General features: G+C 37.2%; 1 protein-coding gene across 10 annotated transcripts in view; it reads left to right on the top strand.

Annotated features, from left to right (window-relative positions):
• The window catches only part of SOX6 (SRY-box transcription factor 6), a 356,555-nt gene that overhangs the window by 281,361 nt on the left and 57,737 nt on the right, over positions 1 to 17,457 (top strand). For all 10 annotated transcript variants that reach the window (XM_068148073.1, XM_068148071.1, XM_068148069.1 and 7 more), the window contains 3 exons: positions 6,931 to 7,080; positions 10,830 to 11,010; positions 12,951 to 13,141. In XM_068148073.1, coding sequence (XP_068004174.1) covers positions 6,931 to 7,080; positions 10,830 to 11,010; positions 12,951 to 13,141 — 522 coding nt within the window. The remainder of the gene's footprint in view (positions 1 to 6,930; positions 7,081 to 10,829; positions 11,011 to 12,950; positions 13,142 to 17,457) is intronic.

Raw genomic sequence — 17,457 nt, 5'->3', positions numbered from 1 at the left:
AGGTATCTGTTACTTTGCAGCTTGGGAAAGAGCAAACCAGGCATGTTGGTCTCCCAAGGAGACAGGAATTGAGTGGAATGTAAGGCCACATAAAAATTCCCCTTGACAATATATAGAATAGCAACTGACAGACGCTCAAATTTCTGGTGTTAACAGTTCAAAAACCCCCACCAAACAAACAAACAAACACAAAACCCCCCCAGAACTAAAGTATCCTGAATAACTGGTAACATTATTCATTTAGCTGAGAAAGATTTGTTTTCCTATAGATGCACAGCTGAACACATGAGGAAAACTGAAGTCTTCTATCTCCATCTGTGACTACAAAATGTATTATTATATGTATTTTCACAAATACATTTAGTTTGTTTGCACATATTTGGCTTTAATAAATCTGTGAGCACATTAGCCAGCAAGTGCATAAATAATCACTGTGACAATCTTTGTTATTATGACAGTAGTTATGATAATTCATTAGCTGCCTGTTTGTGTTATACCTTAACAGCTTTTTACAAAGGTATCTGGTACATTATAATAAGAAGCAGAGGCTCTTTGCAGTGTGTAACAATGAGCAGAATCTGTAGGAGGGTGATGTGTGGGTCTTTAAAATCAGAATGTTGTGTCCATCATGGAGAGGTTAGACATGTACACACTGGGGAAAGAAAGGAATGTTGCTGTTCATAAGAAACCATGCACGTATATTAAGACACTTGAGTTCTGTAGAGCAAAATAGATATTTGCAATGTCCTATTATTTATCATATTTCTAAATTAAACACTTTTTCCCTAATTGTTCAACTTCATACAGCTGTACTTGAGGCACACCATTTTAGATACACCCACATAAAGCCAAATATTTCTCAGTTGTTTAGCATAAACCTGAGAGGTAAGTTGGTGCTGCATACCTCTTGGTTCTTAAATAGTGAGCTGGTATTACGTGTGCTGATACACATGAAAATAAGAGGAGGGTCTGGCCCACATTAGTAGCAGATTTCTATATTTACCTTATTTTGATTTGTTAAAATTTTTCTTACAGCAAATTGAGAAAATGCTACTGAGACATCCAACTGTTTTATAAAATACATTGTTTTCAAAGGTAGCAGTTGCTCAAATATATGGTAAAATGAAGGAAAGCATGCAATTTTAGCGTAAAATGTTATATCTATTCATTTGAAGGGACCTTGTTTTCATCAACAAAAGCTTTGATTTTTTTTCCCCAGGTTTTAGATTTTTAAATTTGAGTAAGGATTGCTCTCAGGTGTATGTACAATCCCTTTAACAATTTTATAAGCACTTATCCTTCACTTTCTTCTCTTTTCCTTTTGTGTGGTGAGCTCTGCTAGAACACAGATGCTGAGCTGTAGAAGGTGTTTTTCTGGTGATGGCATCTGGCTTCTTGGCAGACTCCACAGGCAGTAGCTGCCTTCTAGTTGCCCCTGGGTTTGTCACATGGTTAAGCTGCTGATGAGTTACTTAGGCTAGGTTTCTGGATGTCGTTTTCTGTTAGCATACCTCTCACTCTGCGTAAAAATAATCTTAAAACAAAGAGAAAACAGCCATGTGCTTTAAACAAACAAACCAACAAACGTATGCCAATATCCCCTTGGTGCTATCCTAGAGATCTCAACTGCAGTGTTAGTCACTGAACATATTTGGTGCAAAAGACGTGCTAATACAAAAAAATAAACAAAAAAACCCCACATTTATATACAAAAATAGGAAGGAATAAGTACAGTTATCACTACTTTAGAAACAGTTCTTTCATTTAGGTTAAGATGTGTATGAGATTTTTTGAGAAGGATATTTATGCTCCTGCGCTATTTTTTGGTAAGATTGCCTGTCCTGCAATGCTGAAGGCTTTTCTAGTGACATCAGCTCAGGTGAGCACTTATTTCCATAGTTTCATCTATGACACCCAAAACATGGGTTTGAGGACTAATCCATTCTTCACACAAACAGTAGAGAGGCTTTTTAGGGACTCTGTTTCCTTTACTCTGGGTTGACGTAAGGCTTTTTTAAAGCACCTCTACAACCTTAAAAAATGAGGAGTCCTGCTGAGGGTGGAATTTTTTTGTTTTGCACAGCTTCTTTCAGAAATGTGAACTGGAAATAGTAAAGATGTTGCTGGATTTGGTGAGCTTGTAAAAACCCTTTGTCATCAGACACTTCTAAGTATTATTATTGCATGTTATATACTCAGAAGGAAAATTCTGGAATTATAGCTTTGTAACATTATGTACTAAATATACTATGGAAAAAAATAACTGCATTACCTCTTGTACTGCAGGATTTCAACAGCACTTGCAGTCACTCCTTAGAGTTTTTCATCTTTAGAACCAAATTACTCATTGTCTAAATAGCTGAACTTTCATCTCTATAAATAAGATATTTCAGCTTTGCACAATTCATTTTAAATGCTGACAAATAGGGATTCTCACTTGATTCTCAGTAGTTTTATTGTTTGGTTTCATTTACTGTGTAGCAAATGTATTTGTTGAAGATGGAATACAGAACTTACATTTTTAGCGATGGAAAACTTTAGGATCCATAATATTTAGCATTTGTTTATGAGGAATAATAAATTACAATTTCTAACAGCTTTGGAAAAATAAGGTACAAATGGAGAAAAAAAGAGAATGTCTTTTCATCTTGGTCCTATGTCTTTTAGTAAAACAAAGAAGGTGGTTAACTGTTTCTAGCACAGACACTGTTCTGTTTGAACCAAGCCACATTTTGCTGACCTTTCTGCATCATCAGTACAAGTACAGTTCTTGCAATTCATCATGCAAGGCCAACCTTCATCATCACCTGTATTTTGATTTTCTTCTACACTTTGCTGTAGTTTCTTCCGGCAAAGAGTAGCAACTGAATTATATCCTCACTGATGTGACCAAATTCCCCTCTCCAAAGCAGTCAGCTGTATCAGGAATAGTGTGGCCAGCAGGAACAGGGAAGTCATTCAGCCCCTGTACTCAGCACTGGTTAGGTCACACCTTGACTACTGTGTCCAGTTCTGAGCCCCTCAATTTAAGAAGGACATTGAGACACTTGAACGTGTCCAGAGAAGGGCAACAAGGCTGGTGAGAGGTCTCGAGCACAAGCCCTACGAGAAGAGGCTGAGGGAGCTGGGGTTGTTTAGCCTAGAGAAGAGGAGGCTCAGAGGAGACCTTATTGCTGTCTACAACTACCTGAAAGGAGGCTGTAGACAGGTGGGCGTTGGTGTCTTCTCCCAGGCAACCAGCACCAGAACATGAGGACACAGACTCAAGCTGCACCAGGGGAAGTTTAGGCTGGGGGTGAGGAGAAAGTTCTTCACAGAAAGAGTGATTGGCCATTGGAATGTGTTGCCCAGGGAGGTGGTGGTATTCAAAAGGGAATTGGACATGGCACTTGAAGCCATGGTTTAGTTAGGCATGAGGTGTTAGGTGATAGGTTGGACTTGATGATCTCTGATGTCTTTTCCAATCTATGATTCTATGATTCTTTTTGCCTTTTTGTTCTTGTATGTACAAGTGCAACTGCTCACTCTTGCCATTGCCTTAAGTGAGACCTGTAGTATTTGAAAATCTCTCTCTTCAGAGTCAGAAACCTGGTTCTGAAGACTGTGAAACTACATCCTTGCTCATGTGCCTTAAGTGAGCTTTTTTTCACAATTGTTAACTATGCAGGAGCACTCAAGATGAGCAGTACTTATATGCTGGGAGATGGGTTGTAAGGATCTAACTTAGTGAGCTTTTGAAAAATAAACCCCAAGCTATACTATTAAAAAAACTTTTAAAAATGATCATCAATTCTGGAAGTTATTGAATATCTAATTTTTAATTAAGGGCCACAACAGTGGTATTTGCAAAAATATCATTTTTTCCTCCTTGCAATAGTGGCAGACACATATTTTTCCATTCAAACTGGTATTTATAAGAAGTTATACAGCCTCCAACACCACATGGTAATGCTGCTAGCACAGGATTTGCAGTCATTTGTGGGCATCTTTGTTTTAATGTCTAAGTGAACCAGAAAGCTAATTACTGTTACTTAGTTTTACTTTTATGGTGTAATACAAATTTATAGAAATGCCAGTGTAAATCCAGTACTATGACTTTGGAATAACACAAATATATAAATTACAACCTTTGTTTTATTTTTCTCCCTTTAGAAACATTTCTTCATGCTACTTGCAGTGCAGCCCTCAAACACTGGGAGAGAAGTAGTGGATAATTATAATTTTATTCTGCTTTTAATGTTTTAATTTCCAAAATCAAGCAGTCTCCAAGTCACTATAACAACTCATTTTTATTGCTGTCTCTGTGACCCTTAAAGTGCTGTGGATATTTCAGTTTCCAGTCATGGTGAGGGGCAGAGCACCAGGTCACTGAGGAGCCCTCCTCCAAACAGTGTCACGTCTCTGTGTTGATCCTGAGCTACCCAGTCAATATACAGCTGCACCATGGGCTGTAGCTTTTAGGGATGATGAAGACACTTTTGCCTACTTGTTTTGGTTAGCAGGGCTGTAAGCTGTGAATGCCCAATGTTGGTGTGTAGCTGTTTGCAGTGTGTGTGTATGTGTGTGTGTTTGTGGGTGCTGTGGAGTGGCTGCTGGAAGAAGGTGGCCCAGCCAGTTCCAGCTGGTTAGTCAGCAGCTCCCCCAAAGGGCACCTCAGAGCCCAGCAGCCATGCTGGTGGCACCTCCAGAAGGGGCAAAATGGCACACAGGCAGTCAGGGGTGAGGGGAAAATGAGGAACAGCCCTGCTGGCAGCCAGTTGGAGGGATGGAGGTGCAGGAATCATCAGTGAAGGAGTAAAGCTGAGCCTGGGAAAATGGCAAGGATAGAGGATTATAGTTTTTGTCTGGCTCTCCCCATACAATTCTATTGTGATTGTCAATAAATGAAATTAATTTTCCCTAAGCCAAGTCCATTTCAACCATGATGGTAACTGGTAAGCATTTATCTTGACTCAAATTTTGCAAAGCAGTATATACTACATCAAGTATTAAAATTTTAGTCTACTTTTAGTAAAATCCAAATCATCTCCCCCAGATAGTTGAAGTAGACGCTGAACAGGTTTCTAATATTTAAGTAGGAAAGAAAAAGTATTTTAATAGACAAAGTCTTTAAATTCTATTCAAGTTATTGTACCTTCTCTTTCATAGCACAGTGAAGATTATTTCTAAACTGAAAATGTGCAGGCTTTTAGAAGTTTCAGAAATACACTTCTCACTCATATAAGTAGAGCATTCTCCTAAACAAGCATAGATTGACTCAAAGAATATGCTAAAAGATCCTAGTACTAGAGGGGAAAAAAAAAAACCACTTAGAATTGTATGTAATAGTTTGTTTTCAGTCTCAAGAATATCACTAAAAGCTAGGATTTAATTTCTATTTTCTTTTTGTCCTGTTTTTCCACTGCAGGAAAAAAATAGTATTTAGCAAAAATATTTAAACCCATTGTTTTCAAAATATTAATCTCTTATCCTTTTATAGCCTCTGTGCGCTGCTGAAAAGGGGTGGCAGGAAACAAACAAACAAACAAACAAGAGTTTCCATTTGTCGCTCGGAGTTCTGGCTCTGCCTTTCCTTCACGCATTTGTCTCGCCACTGAGTCACTGAGTTTATAGTATTGTGTAACTTTCATTTCTGTGGAGGCTTGTTATATTAGAAAAATTGTTCCAAAGAAAGCAACAATTATGACATAAGCACATCTGGCTCTTGCAAATTATTCTTTATTAAGCTTTCATTTAATTACATGTGCTGAAAGGTCTGCTTTTGATTACTGTAATTTTTTTTATTTGTCCATCTGAATGATAGTAATGTTGGAAATTACATATAAACCACCTGGCTTTTTTTTTTTTTTGCTAATAAGGCAAAGTTTATATAGCTTCATGTGTAGAAGAGGGATTAGGATCTTCCCTGTTTATGGTAAAAGAATTATTTCTAATGCTCATTCAAGGTGAGGGTTTAAATGTGGTCACTGGAAAGAAATTAAACCTATTTGTTTTTGTTCAGTAAACACTTTAGATTGGTAGGAACAGTTTATTTTCATATACAAGTATTTTATTATGTTTTTGTGAAACTTTTTGAAAAGTTCCATGAGGATTTTTTTGTGTGTTTTCAGCATTATTTACATGAATTTTTAAGGCCTACATTCCTTATTAGCATTTATAGAAGTTATAACCATCACTGTACATTAAGATGGAGACATACTCTGTTGTCTATTTCAACCTTCACTGCAGCCTAGAGATAGACTAGACTAGACTAGAATAAACCAGGTTGGAAGAGACCTTTGAGATCAGTGTGTCCGACCCATCAACCAACTCCATCTAATCAACTAAACCGTGGCACCGAGTACCCCATCAAGTCTCCTCCTAAAGACCTCCAGTGATGATGCAGAACCACCATTTGGTAGCAAATCATTCCTATGTCAGCTCCCAGCAGACGTTCTTGAGTTGATGGGCAATTTTGGGATAGGAAAAAAAGACCTGAAGCACTGTTGTTTCTGACAGGGGTTTATATCTCCTTTTCATAAATAGCCTTATAATGTGGCCAATTTTGTTTATAGCAGTTGGGCGTAGTATAAACTTCTGCTCATTAATATGACCATCATTGCAAGAAAGACAGAAAAAAATTAGCTAAAAGTCAAATTAAGTGAAAAAGGTATTGGCATATGGGAGCTTTACAGTCTGCTTGTTTTGTGTGGGGTTTTTATTTGTTGTTTGGTTGGTGGGGTTTTTTGGTTTTTTTTTGGTTGGTTGGTTTTTTTCTTTTTGAAAGTAGCAAGAAGGGAAAAGCCACAAACAAGAAAGTGCTAAAAGAAAACCTCTCTAATTTCTCTAAGAGAAGAGAAAGTGGAGCCATAAAAATTATGTATATTTCCAGCTTCCTCTCTTTTTTCAGGAGTTTTGCAGGAATATATTGTATATCTTCTTGTCTTCCAGCAACTGTATGCAGCTCAGCTGGCAAGCATGCAGGTTTCTCCTGGAGCCAAAATGCCATCTACACCACAGCCACCAAATTCGACTGGGGCACTCTCACCCACTGGGATGAAAAATGAGAAGAGAGGGACCAGCCCGGTAACTCAAGTTAAGGTATTTTTCAGCAAAGAAAAAAGTTAATGTCTAAAAAGAACACTGAAATTAAATGCTGTGTTGAATTGTTTTACAGTTGGAAGTTGAACTGTGTGCAAGTTCTTCAGTATTCAAGTAAAATGTTCAGTTTTTGTGCTGTATGATCAGTATAGAGAAGGAAAGATAAAAAATCACTTCTTGCTTTAAAAAATGCCAAGCATCCCTCTTCCTACCACAGGCAGCACAATGGATTCATCAATAAAATGTGATATTTTCAAGATCTCAGTTTGTAAACTAGTAATGTGCATGAATGGTGTCAGTTTACTGAATTGTTTCACATTGAACTTTTGAGTATCTTAAAATACAGTCCTGGCTTATATTGTTAGGGCAAAAGAGAGACTGTGTATCTTCTAATTATTTTGCAAACCTCTAGCTGTACTTATTTTGTAGTTTTGGATAAAGCCTCACATAAAAGTAAGATGTAAGTCAGGACTCCGAGGAAAACATTGTGTCACTGCACATTGATTTGACTTGAGCTGATTTCACACAGCTGCTGACAACTGGGCTGCTCCTTGTTGGTTTTGCACCATTGCTGAATGCTTCTGCCTGCTTATTCTCACTTGCTTGGAACCAGGCAGCTACAACATGGTATTTGCCAGCAGTTTCAAATCTGTGGTGCATCTTGTACCTTTGGGTGGATGTGACTGACCTATATTGATGTGTTCTCCCGTGGTTGTTCTGAATTTCAGGAGACCAAACATTCTCAGAAACAATTTACTTCAGACTGTAAAAAAAGATAGCACTTTAAATGTAGAACTATGAAAACAGACCTAAAGAAGGCATAGAGTGTCTTTGTGCAGAGAGAGAGAATACTTTATTTTGCTAGCTGCTAACATCTTACAGGCACACAGTCCTTCACCTCAGATCAGCCTGGGAAGGTTTTACTCACTTGAGGTGAGGGTTTCATTTTTTCTTATTTTTTTTGACATGAGAGTAAAATATCATTCGTTTGTTCATTATCATCAATCATCAGGGTAAAGTGTGGGTGAGGAGATATTTCTCTCTGGGCTGATAAATTTCCGTGACACTTTTTTGCTAGGCTGAGAGTACTAATAAATAAAAAACTATTCCATTATGGCCAGATCTAACATTTATTTAGCAAAGCGTTCACTTTACTTAACTGTAGCTGTGTATTAGTCTAATATTTTACCTCTTGTAATCCAATGCCAGGCTTGAGAGCAGTCAGTGAAATTTACCACATATGCAGAGTTTGTTATGGTCAACACAGAAGCCACCAAAAGCAAAGCCCAGGTTTTTCAGCAAAGTTGCCATAGTATAGTGATACCTAACACCAGTGGTTTATGGAATTGAGAAACACTACTGACTACTTTAATGTGAAAAAATAATTTCATAAATGAGTGAGCCAAATGGATCTACACCAAACCAAACCTTTACTATATGAGTAAAATTTTCCCTGGTTAAAGTCAAGCACATATCTCCTTGAACCAAGGCCAATACCATTCCAGTTTTGTGGCCATCTGACTCCTATTACATCCTTGACCACATGCAAATTTTGGGGGGTTTCCCTAAATAATTTAACTTCAATGCATAAAAAAAAGAAAGGCCTTTTTATTATTATTTTTATTAAGCATGGCATTGATATTGAAGATAAACTGCAAGTGTTCCATGTGGGCAGATACCAATGGCTACTGGAGAAATTGATTAGTATAGAAGCAGCATGATGTCTTTGCAAGTTGTTACCTTTATAAGACATGATGATGGTCATGAATTGCTTAACATATCCTCTAGCCTTTTTTCTGGTTTTAAACATTTGTTTGTATAAACTACATGCAATATTTATAGAACTAATGGAATTATTTTACAGCAGTCGGATCTTTCAAAAAGTAATTATAGCTTTTTTTAAAGGCCGTGGCTAGAATGTTTTCCAGCTTTTTGGTTTTCTCACAGAAAGGAGACTGCTGTCAATGAAGTACAAAGAAACAGGTTCTGGGAGTGGTTAGAGGGTTGGGGTTTTTTTCACACGATTCTATCAGTACCATACAGAAAATTAGAAATGGAACATGGTAGCCTATATTTGTATAGGTACATGCTCACAACACCTAGTCTATGTGAATTTCATAGTCTGAGAGGGGCTCTGAACTCTCATAGAAATTTATGGTAGCCTCTTTGTGTCTGCAAGAAAACAGCTTGCACATAAACATGGCCACAAAGCAAAAGAAGGGACTATGTCCCTTGTACCTCTGTGTTTCTGCTTTCACTTGGACTTTGAACAGGTGTGGGCAGTTGTGCGCATTGCAAGGTCATGAAGAATAAAAATGTCATGCAGCTTTATGGGGAACAATGCCATTACAAACACCTGTTTGTTACGTTTTCCTGTTTAATACATTGTGTATGATCAGATGTGCCTTGCTATGTCACCATTGTAAGGAGAGTGGAAGAACTGAGATAACGTAGTGTGTTACTGTGCTCTGACATACATTTCTAAGCTTTGAAGTGATCAGTGCAGTGTTTTAAAATATGGACAATATTCTCTTATATCCAGCATAATTCTGCTTTGGGCATATTTTAAATGAGAGATCTATCTTACTGGACTTTTTAATTACAGAAAACCAGTTGCACAGTTTTCCAAGTGCTTTGTCTTGCTTAACATACTAGGCAAATGAACACAATCAGAGAATGGGAAGGTTATATCGTGAATATCTGTACTGATCAAAAAAATTAGTTGCTAGAATGAATCATCTTCCAAAGGTTAAAATATTTCTTAGATGGACTTATTCTCCTATAGCACTGAAACCAGTTATCTGTCAAAGAGAATTTCTTCCTTAATTGCATATGAAAAGTATCAAAAGATATAAAAATTGTGATACTCAATTTACATATCCTTAAAAAATATTCCTTGTCTTTATGCAAATAAACATGCAAGTACACTAAAGGTTGAATGCAGCAGAAATAACTACAGAATACAGAAATAATTACAGAAGTATCAAACAAGGGGGAGAATAGCATTTATGTGAAAAAAAGTCTTGATTTTTAGATAAATCTGTCAAAAATACATGACATCTTTGAATAATAAAATATTATAAAATAGTAGAAAAGAGAATATATTTTGAGATGCATATTGTATGCATTCATTACCATAGTAAGTCAAGAATTTGAATTCTTATCTGCTGTCATGGGGGAGCAGTATAGATTATTCTACTACACAAAACATGCACTCAAAATAAGATGTATGGAATGTGCAAGTTAGCAGCAGCATTAATTGTGGGCCAAAGAACTGTCGTGGTTTCCAAATGATTCTTTCATAGACGTACTTCTGAATCCTTAGTTTCTAATACAGTTAAAAATAAGCTACATAACTTATTTTTATGGTGCCAGGAACTTTTCAAATAGAACCAATGCAAAAGCATTACTGAGCTGCTGGAAATTTTAAATAATTCTTTGTAAATGCCCTAGGTTAATTTAGATCTCTGAAAACACATTAGGAAATTAAGCTGTAATGTGAGCTAATTCAAATTTTAATTTGGCAAAAAGAACGATTCAGCCACATAGTTAATGTAAATAGAAGCATAACACAGAGAAATTAATGAGATTTCCTTTCGTTGAATCTTAAAGAAGGCTGATAATTAGCTTCTTTTGTTATTATTGCTGGAGAATGTGGTATTGTCTTCGAGGTGTAAAGTAACTGCTGCCTGCAAAATGATGTGTTCATTTGTCTTTTGGTAATGATTATTTACATTAAACTCTTGCAGGATGAAGCAGCCCAGCCACTGAATCTTTCAGCCCGACCCAAAACAGCTGAACCTGTCAAATCCCCAACATCTCCAACACAGAACCTCTTCCCAGCTAGTAAAAGCAGTCCAGTGACAGTGACGAACAAGAGTGGCATCCCCAGCCCACTTGGTGGATCTCTGGGAAGAGGATCCTCTTTAGGTAACTAATCTGTCGTAGGGAAAGGAGAAAACTGTCAATTTTTCTCCATGAATTCTCATCTTAAGCCCACTTTCTTCTGAATTAGGTATATACTTGAGCATACATTTCTGTTTAAAATTGAAAGGGAAACAAAAAAGGCAGGAAAGATTTTTTGAAGAGCACTTGAATTTCTGGGTTTTACAAGAGAAACAAGCATGATGCAGCAGCAATATGCATCTGTAAGAAATACAGCAAATAGCTGTGTAATGGAAGAGATGCACATGCATACAAATACATGCACAGAATAAAATAGAAATGTGTACATGAAATGTGTAAAAGAGGTTTGTATGAATATCTTCCCCCAAAACTTCAGTTTGGTGTATACATGGAATTTTGACCTCTGGACTAAACAAATATCTTTGCATGCACCTAGAGCCTGAGTGAATGCTGGACATACATAATAGCTCAGGTGATCAGTGTACAAGCATTGCCATAGTGTAACATACCTTAAAATAAAAAGGTCCTCAAGCACTTTATTGATCCAGGGTTAGGCTTCAATAGCTTCAATACAGTCAGTCTATTTTATTAATTATTTCATTATTTGTTCATATTTTTATTATTTGTTCACCCATCTGTCAGGATTTTGTTAATTCATGTGGTTGCACATAGGGAAAATTTTACCTGTGTTCAAGATTCTTTGATTAAGAAATAAAGCTTATTAAGTAACGAACCAAAATTGAACTAAAAGCTATGTATGAAGTCTGTGTTAACCAGTCAAGAACCCGAATCAAGAGCTGTAAAATAGAGATGATCAACCTGAAAGTTCAAATAGTAAATTTTAACAGTGACAAAATACTTACTGCAGGCCACTTATTCACAATCTGTAGCTCAAGTGTACTTGCAAAATATATAGAAACACTTGTGAATAATGAACTGATATGTTAAATACATACATTAAATACATAAAAATTATTATTTGTTTCATCCCAAAACACTTGGGAACATCAAGATCTCTGAAAGATATTTTCAGATATCTATGTATTCTACCTGTCTGTTTCCAGCTATCTCTGCACTAACATTAGAAAGTGGCATATCAGTTTGAAGTCATAGACCATTCCAAATGAATGATGAGAGAAGATGCTCCTAAGGTGTGAATATTTTTCATGTGAAGTCATAAAAACATTTTCTCTCGATCTTTATGTATATAAAAAGCCAGTAAAACATTGTCAAAATCAGCAAAGAATGTCTGAGCTTTTGCTCCATTTTTACAATAAATTTAGGTGGTTGAGAGTCTAACTCTCATTAAGTATTGCAAATATGGTCCCCAACTTATTTAGGCTCTAAAATGACTCTAAGTTCCTGAATCAGTTCAGAACACTTAAAATTCTACCTAGCAAGAAAACATCGCAGTTCCTTCTGTGCTACATGGATATCTGCTTGTCTAGACCTCAGTGTTAAATCAACCATTTGATTCATTTAATCTTAATGTTTTAATTATTATTTTAAAGGAATTAATGTCCTTTGAGATTGAATTTGCTATATTTTACTCAGCTGAACTTCAATGAAGTCACAAGAATGTTAAAATTATCTTTAAAAGAGAAGTCCAAGCCTTAGCCTCTTTGTTTTGTGGTTCTGTATTTCGTGTGTGTGGGTTCTCATTTGTTTTTGTTTGTTTGTTTTTAATTATTGTTTATTTTTATATATAGTGGACAGTTACTAAGTACACAAATCTAACAAATTCAGAGCTTTAATAAAAGACATTTGTTCTTGTATGTATAACAGCAAAAAAAGTGCACAGGCTTATTAATCACTTCTGTAGATTAATTCAGCCTTCAAACAGACAATTGCCACTCCTCCATTTTTTGCAGATGTTAGTTGGTTGCAGCTTTAACAGTATGAGAGCTGAGTGCTGGATTTTAATTTGGATAATTACCTAAATAAAGTGTATTCTCTGTTTGTAGACATCCTTTCCAGTCTTAATTCACCTGCCCTATTTGGGGACCAGGACACAGTAATGAAAGCCATTCAGGAGGCTCGGAAAATGAGAGAGCAGATCCAAAGGGAGCAGCAGCAGCAACAGCAGCCGCATGGTGTTGATGGAAAATTGCCCTCCATGAATAACATGGGTCTAAACAACTGCAGGAATGAAAAGGTAATGTCTCTGCCACACAGTCTGTCATTCATTCTTCTTTCCCCTGCAAATAGCTTCTTATTTTATATAAAATATCTTATTAGAGCTTTTAGCCATCTCGGATTTCACATTAAGTACACCTTGTCACTTCACAGTGCTGTGCTACAAACTTCTCTACGTTTACATGACAGCATTCAAAAAATACCAGTTCTGTGCACTCATGTGATGGAGCTGTAAGTTTGCATATGTGGAAAATGAATTGGCTGAAGCTACCATTGTTAGTGATCACTGGGTTTTGAAATGTGCTTTTGAGAATGATTGAATTGATAAACGTGGCAAAAAGGCCAGTTGTGTACTAGTATGATTGAGTATTACAATGCTATTGAACATATCTGAATGGACTTGGGTTTGTGAGTCAGGTGCAACAAAGTATTTAGGCTCAAAACAGTGCTTCAATGGGAAATTAGACACACACACTTCAAGGACTGTTGAGAGGACAAGTAAGTCTCTTGGAAAATTCTTTGTATCTGTATTGACCTGGTCTGTGGCCGTCCAAGGTCTACAAGACCTGCTCCAGGGACAGGTCTCTGTGTAACAGAGCCAGTGAAAACTAAATCAGATATTTGGCTTGAGCTACAAGGCAGCCCTTTTCATGAAGAATGCTTCTCTCTTGGCTTCCCTAGAGGTGGCTTATGCTGAAAAATACAGCATGCAAGTTATTTTTCACCACTGACACAAAATCAGTTATACACCACAATACTTATTCCAGTTAACAAGAAAGGGAAAAATATTATCCCAGTAATCACTGTTGCATTGGCAAATAGGAATAGTTAGAATGCAATTTAGTAATGAATGAAAAGAAAGCTGTCACATTCATTAACCTATAAACCAACAAGTGTTCCAGACTGCTTGCTGCAAAAAAGAAGAAAACCAGGTAGCTTTCAGTGCCTATAATTCATTAATGAAAATTCTGTGATACATCTGTATATTAGAGGGTTGTTTCTTTGTATCTTGGGGAGGGAAGGAAAATGATATTATACTCCGAAGACTAACAGGAATTTTTAGTCCAGGATGAGTTCAAGACTTAGCAGAACATTTACTATATCTTAAACTGTGAATTTGATGATACTGTGATCTTTTCTCAACCCACAAGGGAATGCTTGACAAGTAAGTGGATTGTAGCAAGGCATGGAAAGGCAAAGAAACGTTGTAAACAAACCCATCAAAAATTGATACATACCTTTTAATCTACATTTTATATTTCTTCTTGATAGGTTCTTTACTCAAAACAAGAGAAAGGCTCAATGCCTATTAAAAAGATTTGTTAAACTGTTGCCACACAGGATTAACAATGCGTTTGCAAGTCAAATTCAAAGGCTAATAAATATTTATTTCTGCTAGTGTTAGTTTAAATGTCAGCATTGAAAAACTCATTTAATACAGATTTATGCTATGAGAAAATACAGAAATTAAAAACTAATCAAGCAGGCCATGTTCAGACAACACTCTAATTGTAAAGTCAGTGTTTGTCCTAAATAAGAGGTAGGCTACTAAAGTCCAAGTAATCAAAAACCACAGAATAAATGTCACACCTATGATACATATTAGGCATTTAAAAAACTATGCTTATTTGAAAGCACAGTTTATGAGTTTCAGTGGTTTGACATTTTAAAGTATCTAATGCACTATAAGCACTATTAGAAGAATTCTTAACATTTGATTGACTTTGAAAAGTAAGTATGAAAATGGCATCCACTTATCAGGTCTGCTCCCTGAGTATTTTCAGTACCATGTTTACATCTTGTATTCAATGTAACAAGTTTCTATTTCGTCTTTCACCTTTTGAAGCGGAGTCAGTAAATATTTCACTGAATAATCTGAAATTTCTTTTTTGTTTTTTGGTTGTGTTTTTTTTTGGTGTGTGTTGGTTACTAGCAATACACAGATGGATGTAGAGCTTCCAGACTGAGGTTATACATCAGGCAGTCAGAGGAAGAACATTTTTTTACTTGCAAGTGTAGCAAAGTCAAGAGGAACTCTTTAACAAATATAAATGTCGTGGGGTAGAGAGAAAGTCTCCCCTGCCTCCCCTGGCGCAGCCTGAGACTGTGTCCTCTTGTTCTGGTACTGGCTGCCTGGGAGAAGAGACCATCATCCGCCTGTCTACAACCTCCCTTCAGGTAGTTGTAGAGAGTGATAAGGTCACCCCTGAGTCTCCTCTTCTCCAGGCTGAGCGACCCCAGCTCCCTCAGTCTTTCCTCATAGGGCTTGTTTTCCAAACCCGTCACCAACTTTGTTGCTCTTCTCTGGACTCGTTCCAGCAAGTCAGCATCCTTCCTAAACTGAGGGGCCCAGAACTGGACACAGTACTCGAGGTGTGGCCTAACCAGTGCAGTGTACAGGGGCAGAATGACCTCCCTGCTCCTGCTGGCCACACTGTTCCTGATGCAGGCCAGGATGCCATTGGCCCTCTTGGCTGCCTGGGCACACTGCAGGCTCATGCTCAGCCTGCCATTGACCAGTACCCCCAGGTCCCTCTCTGCCTGGCTGCTCTCCAGCCACTCTGACCCCAGCACTGGAAACTTTTAAAGCCTAAGAATAAAACAACAGCAAAGGAATCTCTTGTTAAATTTCTCAGTGCCCTTACATAATCCTACTGGGTTTATTTATTGTAGCATGTACTACAGAGTGAGCCATTAAGGCAGGAAGAAGCTGTAATATGTACTCTGGTTTCAACTGGAGTAGGCTAGTCTGTTATCCTTGCTCTGCTGATGTAAGAGAAGGCAGGGTGTACAAAGGGAACTTGGTATAAATTAGTAATTTTAAGTGAAAACATATCCCCATTCTCTGTCCTAAAGAAAATAAAAGAATTAAGTCAGCCATGAACACTGAGGGGATGTATTTATATTTTATAGCAAGTATAAAATAGATTACAACAAGAAGCATCCTATTACATAATCAGAATTCTAGAACACTCTTCTTTACCCCTGCCTTTCAAATTTGCATTATGATATATTTCTTCTACTCTATAAATGATGGGCAGGATGATCAAAATGGGGAGAGAGAAGGAGTGATAGATCTCTTCAATTAGAAAAAACATGACTTTGAGATAATTGCATGCCGAGAAGATTGTGTATACTTTCTGTCATAATCCCAGTGAAGCTCTGATAACATAGTTGCAATTTTGGATGGGTTTTTCTTTTTCTTTCTTTCTTTCATTTTTCTTTTTTTTTTTTTTTTCAAGAATTAGGACCCTATGTTTTCAGAGCCAAATTTTCAGAAATGGGCTTCAGGTAATTAGAATTGCATAAATGAGTAGGTAGAAGCCAGCACCAGAAAAAAAAAGGATGACAAATTAATTGCCTGCAGCTGGTTTGAAAAAAAAAACACACCCTATTGAGTTGTGGTCAGTTACTGGTCTTCAAGTTCAGATAGCTGGTAATAGTTTGTTGTGCAAATGATTGCGCTTATGAAATTATGTACATAACTTCAAAGCCTGGGCTGAGGCCTTTTTGAAAGTGTGTTATTTAAATCTCAGAAAGCTTTGTATTTGGTTAGAGACACAGAATTGAAAATTGCCTCTGTTCATATTCTGTGGTTCAAAAAAATTTCCTACAAAGCTTTAAAAGTGCTCACAGAGTTTTGCTCATCAGAAAGACCAAAGCAAAAACATGCAGCACTCTGACACGGTCCAACTTTGTTGCTTGCTAAAGCATTAAGGTTAGACTATACTTTTGAGATGATAGCATTCTGTGAATATCTGCAGTTACAGAGTTATCTCTTGTACTGTTGTGGGTTAGGGTAGGCAGGTAAGCACCATGCAGCTGCTCGCTCATTCCCCTCCAGTGGATGAGGACGAGAATCAGAGGGCAAAAGTGAGAAAACTAGTGGGTTGAGATAAAGGCAGTTTAATAGGTAAAGGAAAAGCCATGTATGCAAGTGAAGTAAAATGAGGAATACATTTGCCACTGCCTATGGCAGGCAGGTGTTCAGCCATCTTCAGGAAAGCCAAGCTCCATCACATGTAACAGCTACTTGAGAAAATAAATGCCAAACCTCAAAATGCTTCCCCTTCTTCTTTCACCCAGATTTTATTGCTGAGCATGATGTCATATGCTGTGGAATATCCATTTTGTTAGTTTGGGTCAACTGGCCTGGCTGAGCCCCCTCCAAGCTTCTTTTGCAACCCCAACCTACGAACTGGCAGGTCAACATAAGTAACTGAAAAGGCCTTGCTGCTGTAGAAGCACTGATCAGCAGTAGCTAAAACATCTCTGTGTTATGAGCACTATTTTGGTCACAAATCCAAAACGCAGCACCATGTGAACCAAAATTAT

The sequence above is a fragment of the Melanerpes formicivorus genome, unplaced genomic scaffold (assembly GCF_026170545.1).
Source record: "Melanerpes formicivorus ecotype bairdi unplaced genomic scaffold, bMelFor1.0.p_v2 SCAF_16, whole genome shotgun sequence".
NCBI classification, from domain to species: domain Eukaryota; kingdom Metazoa; phylum Chordata; class Aves; order Piciformes; family Picidae; genus Melanerpes; species Melanerpes formicivorus.
This window is presented reverse-complemented; position numbering and strand designations above follow the sequence as displayed.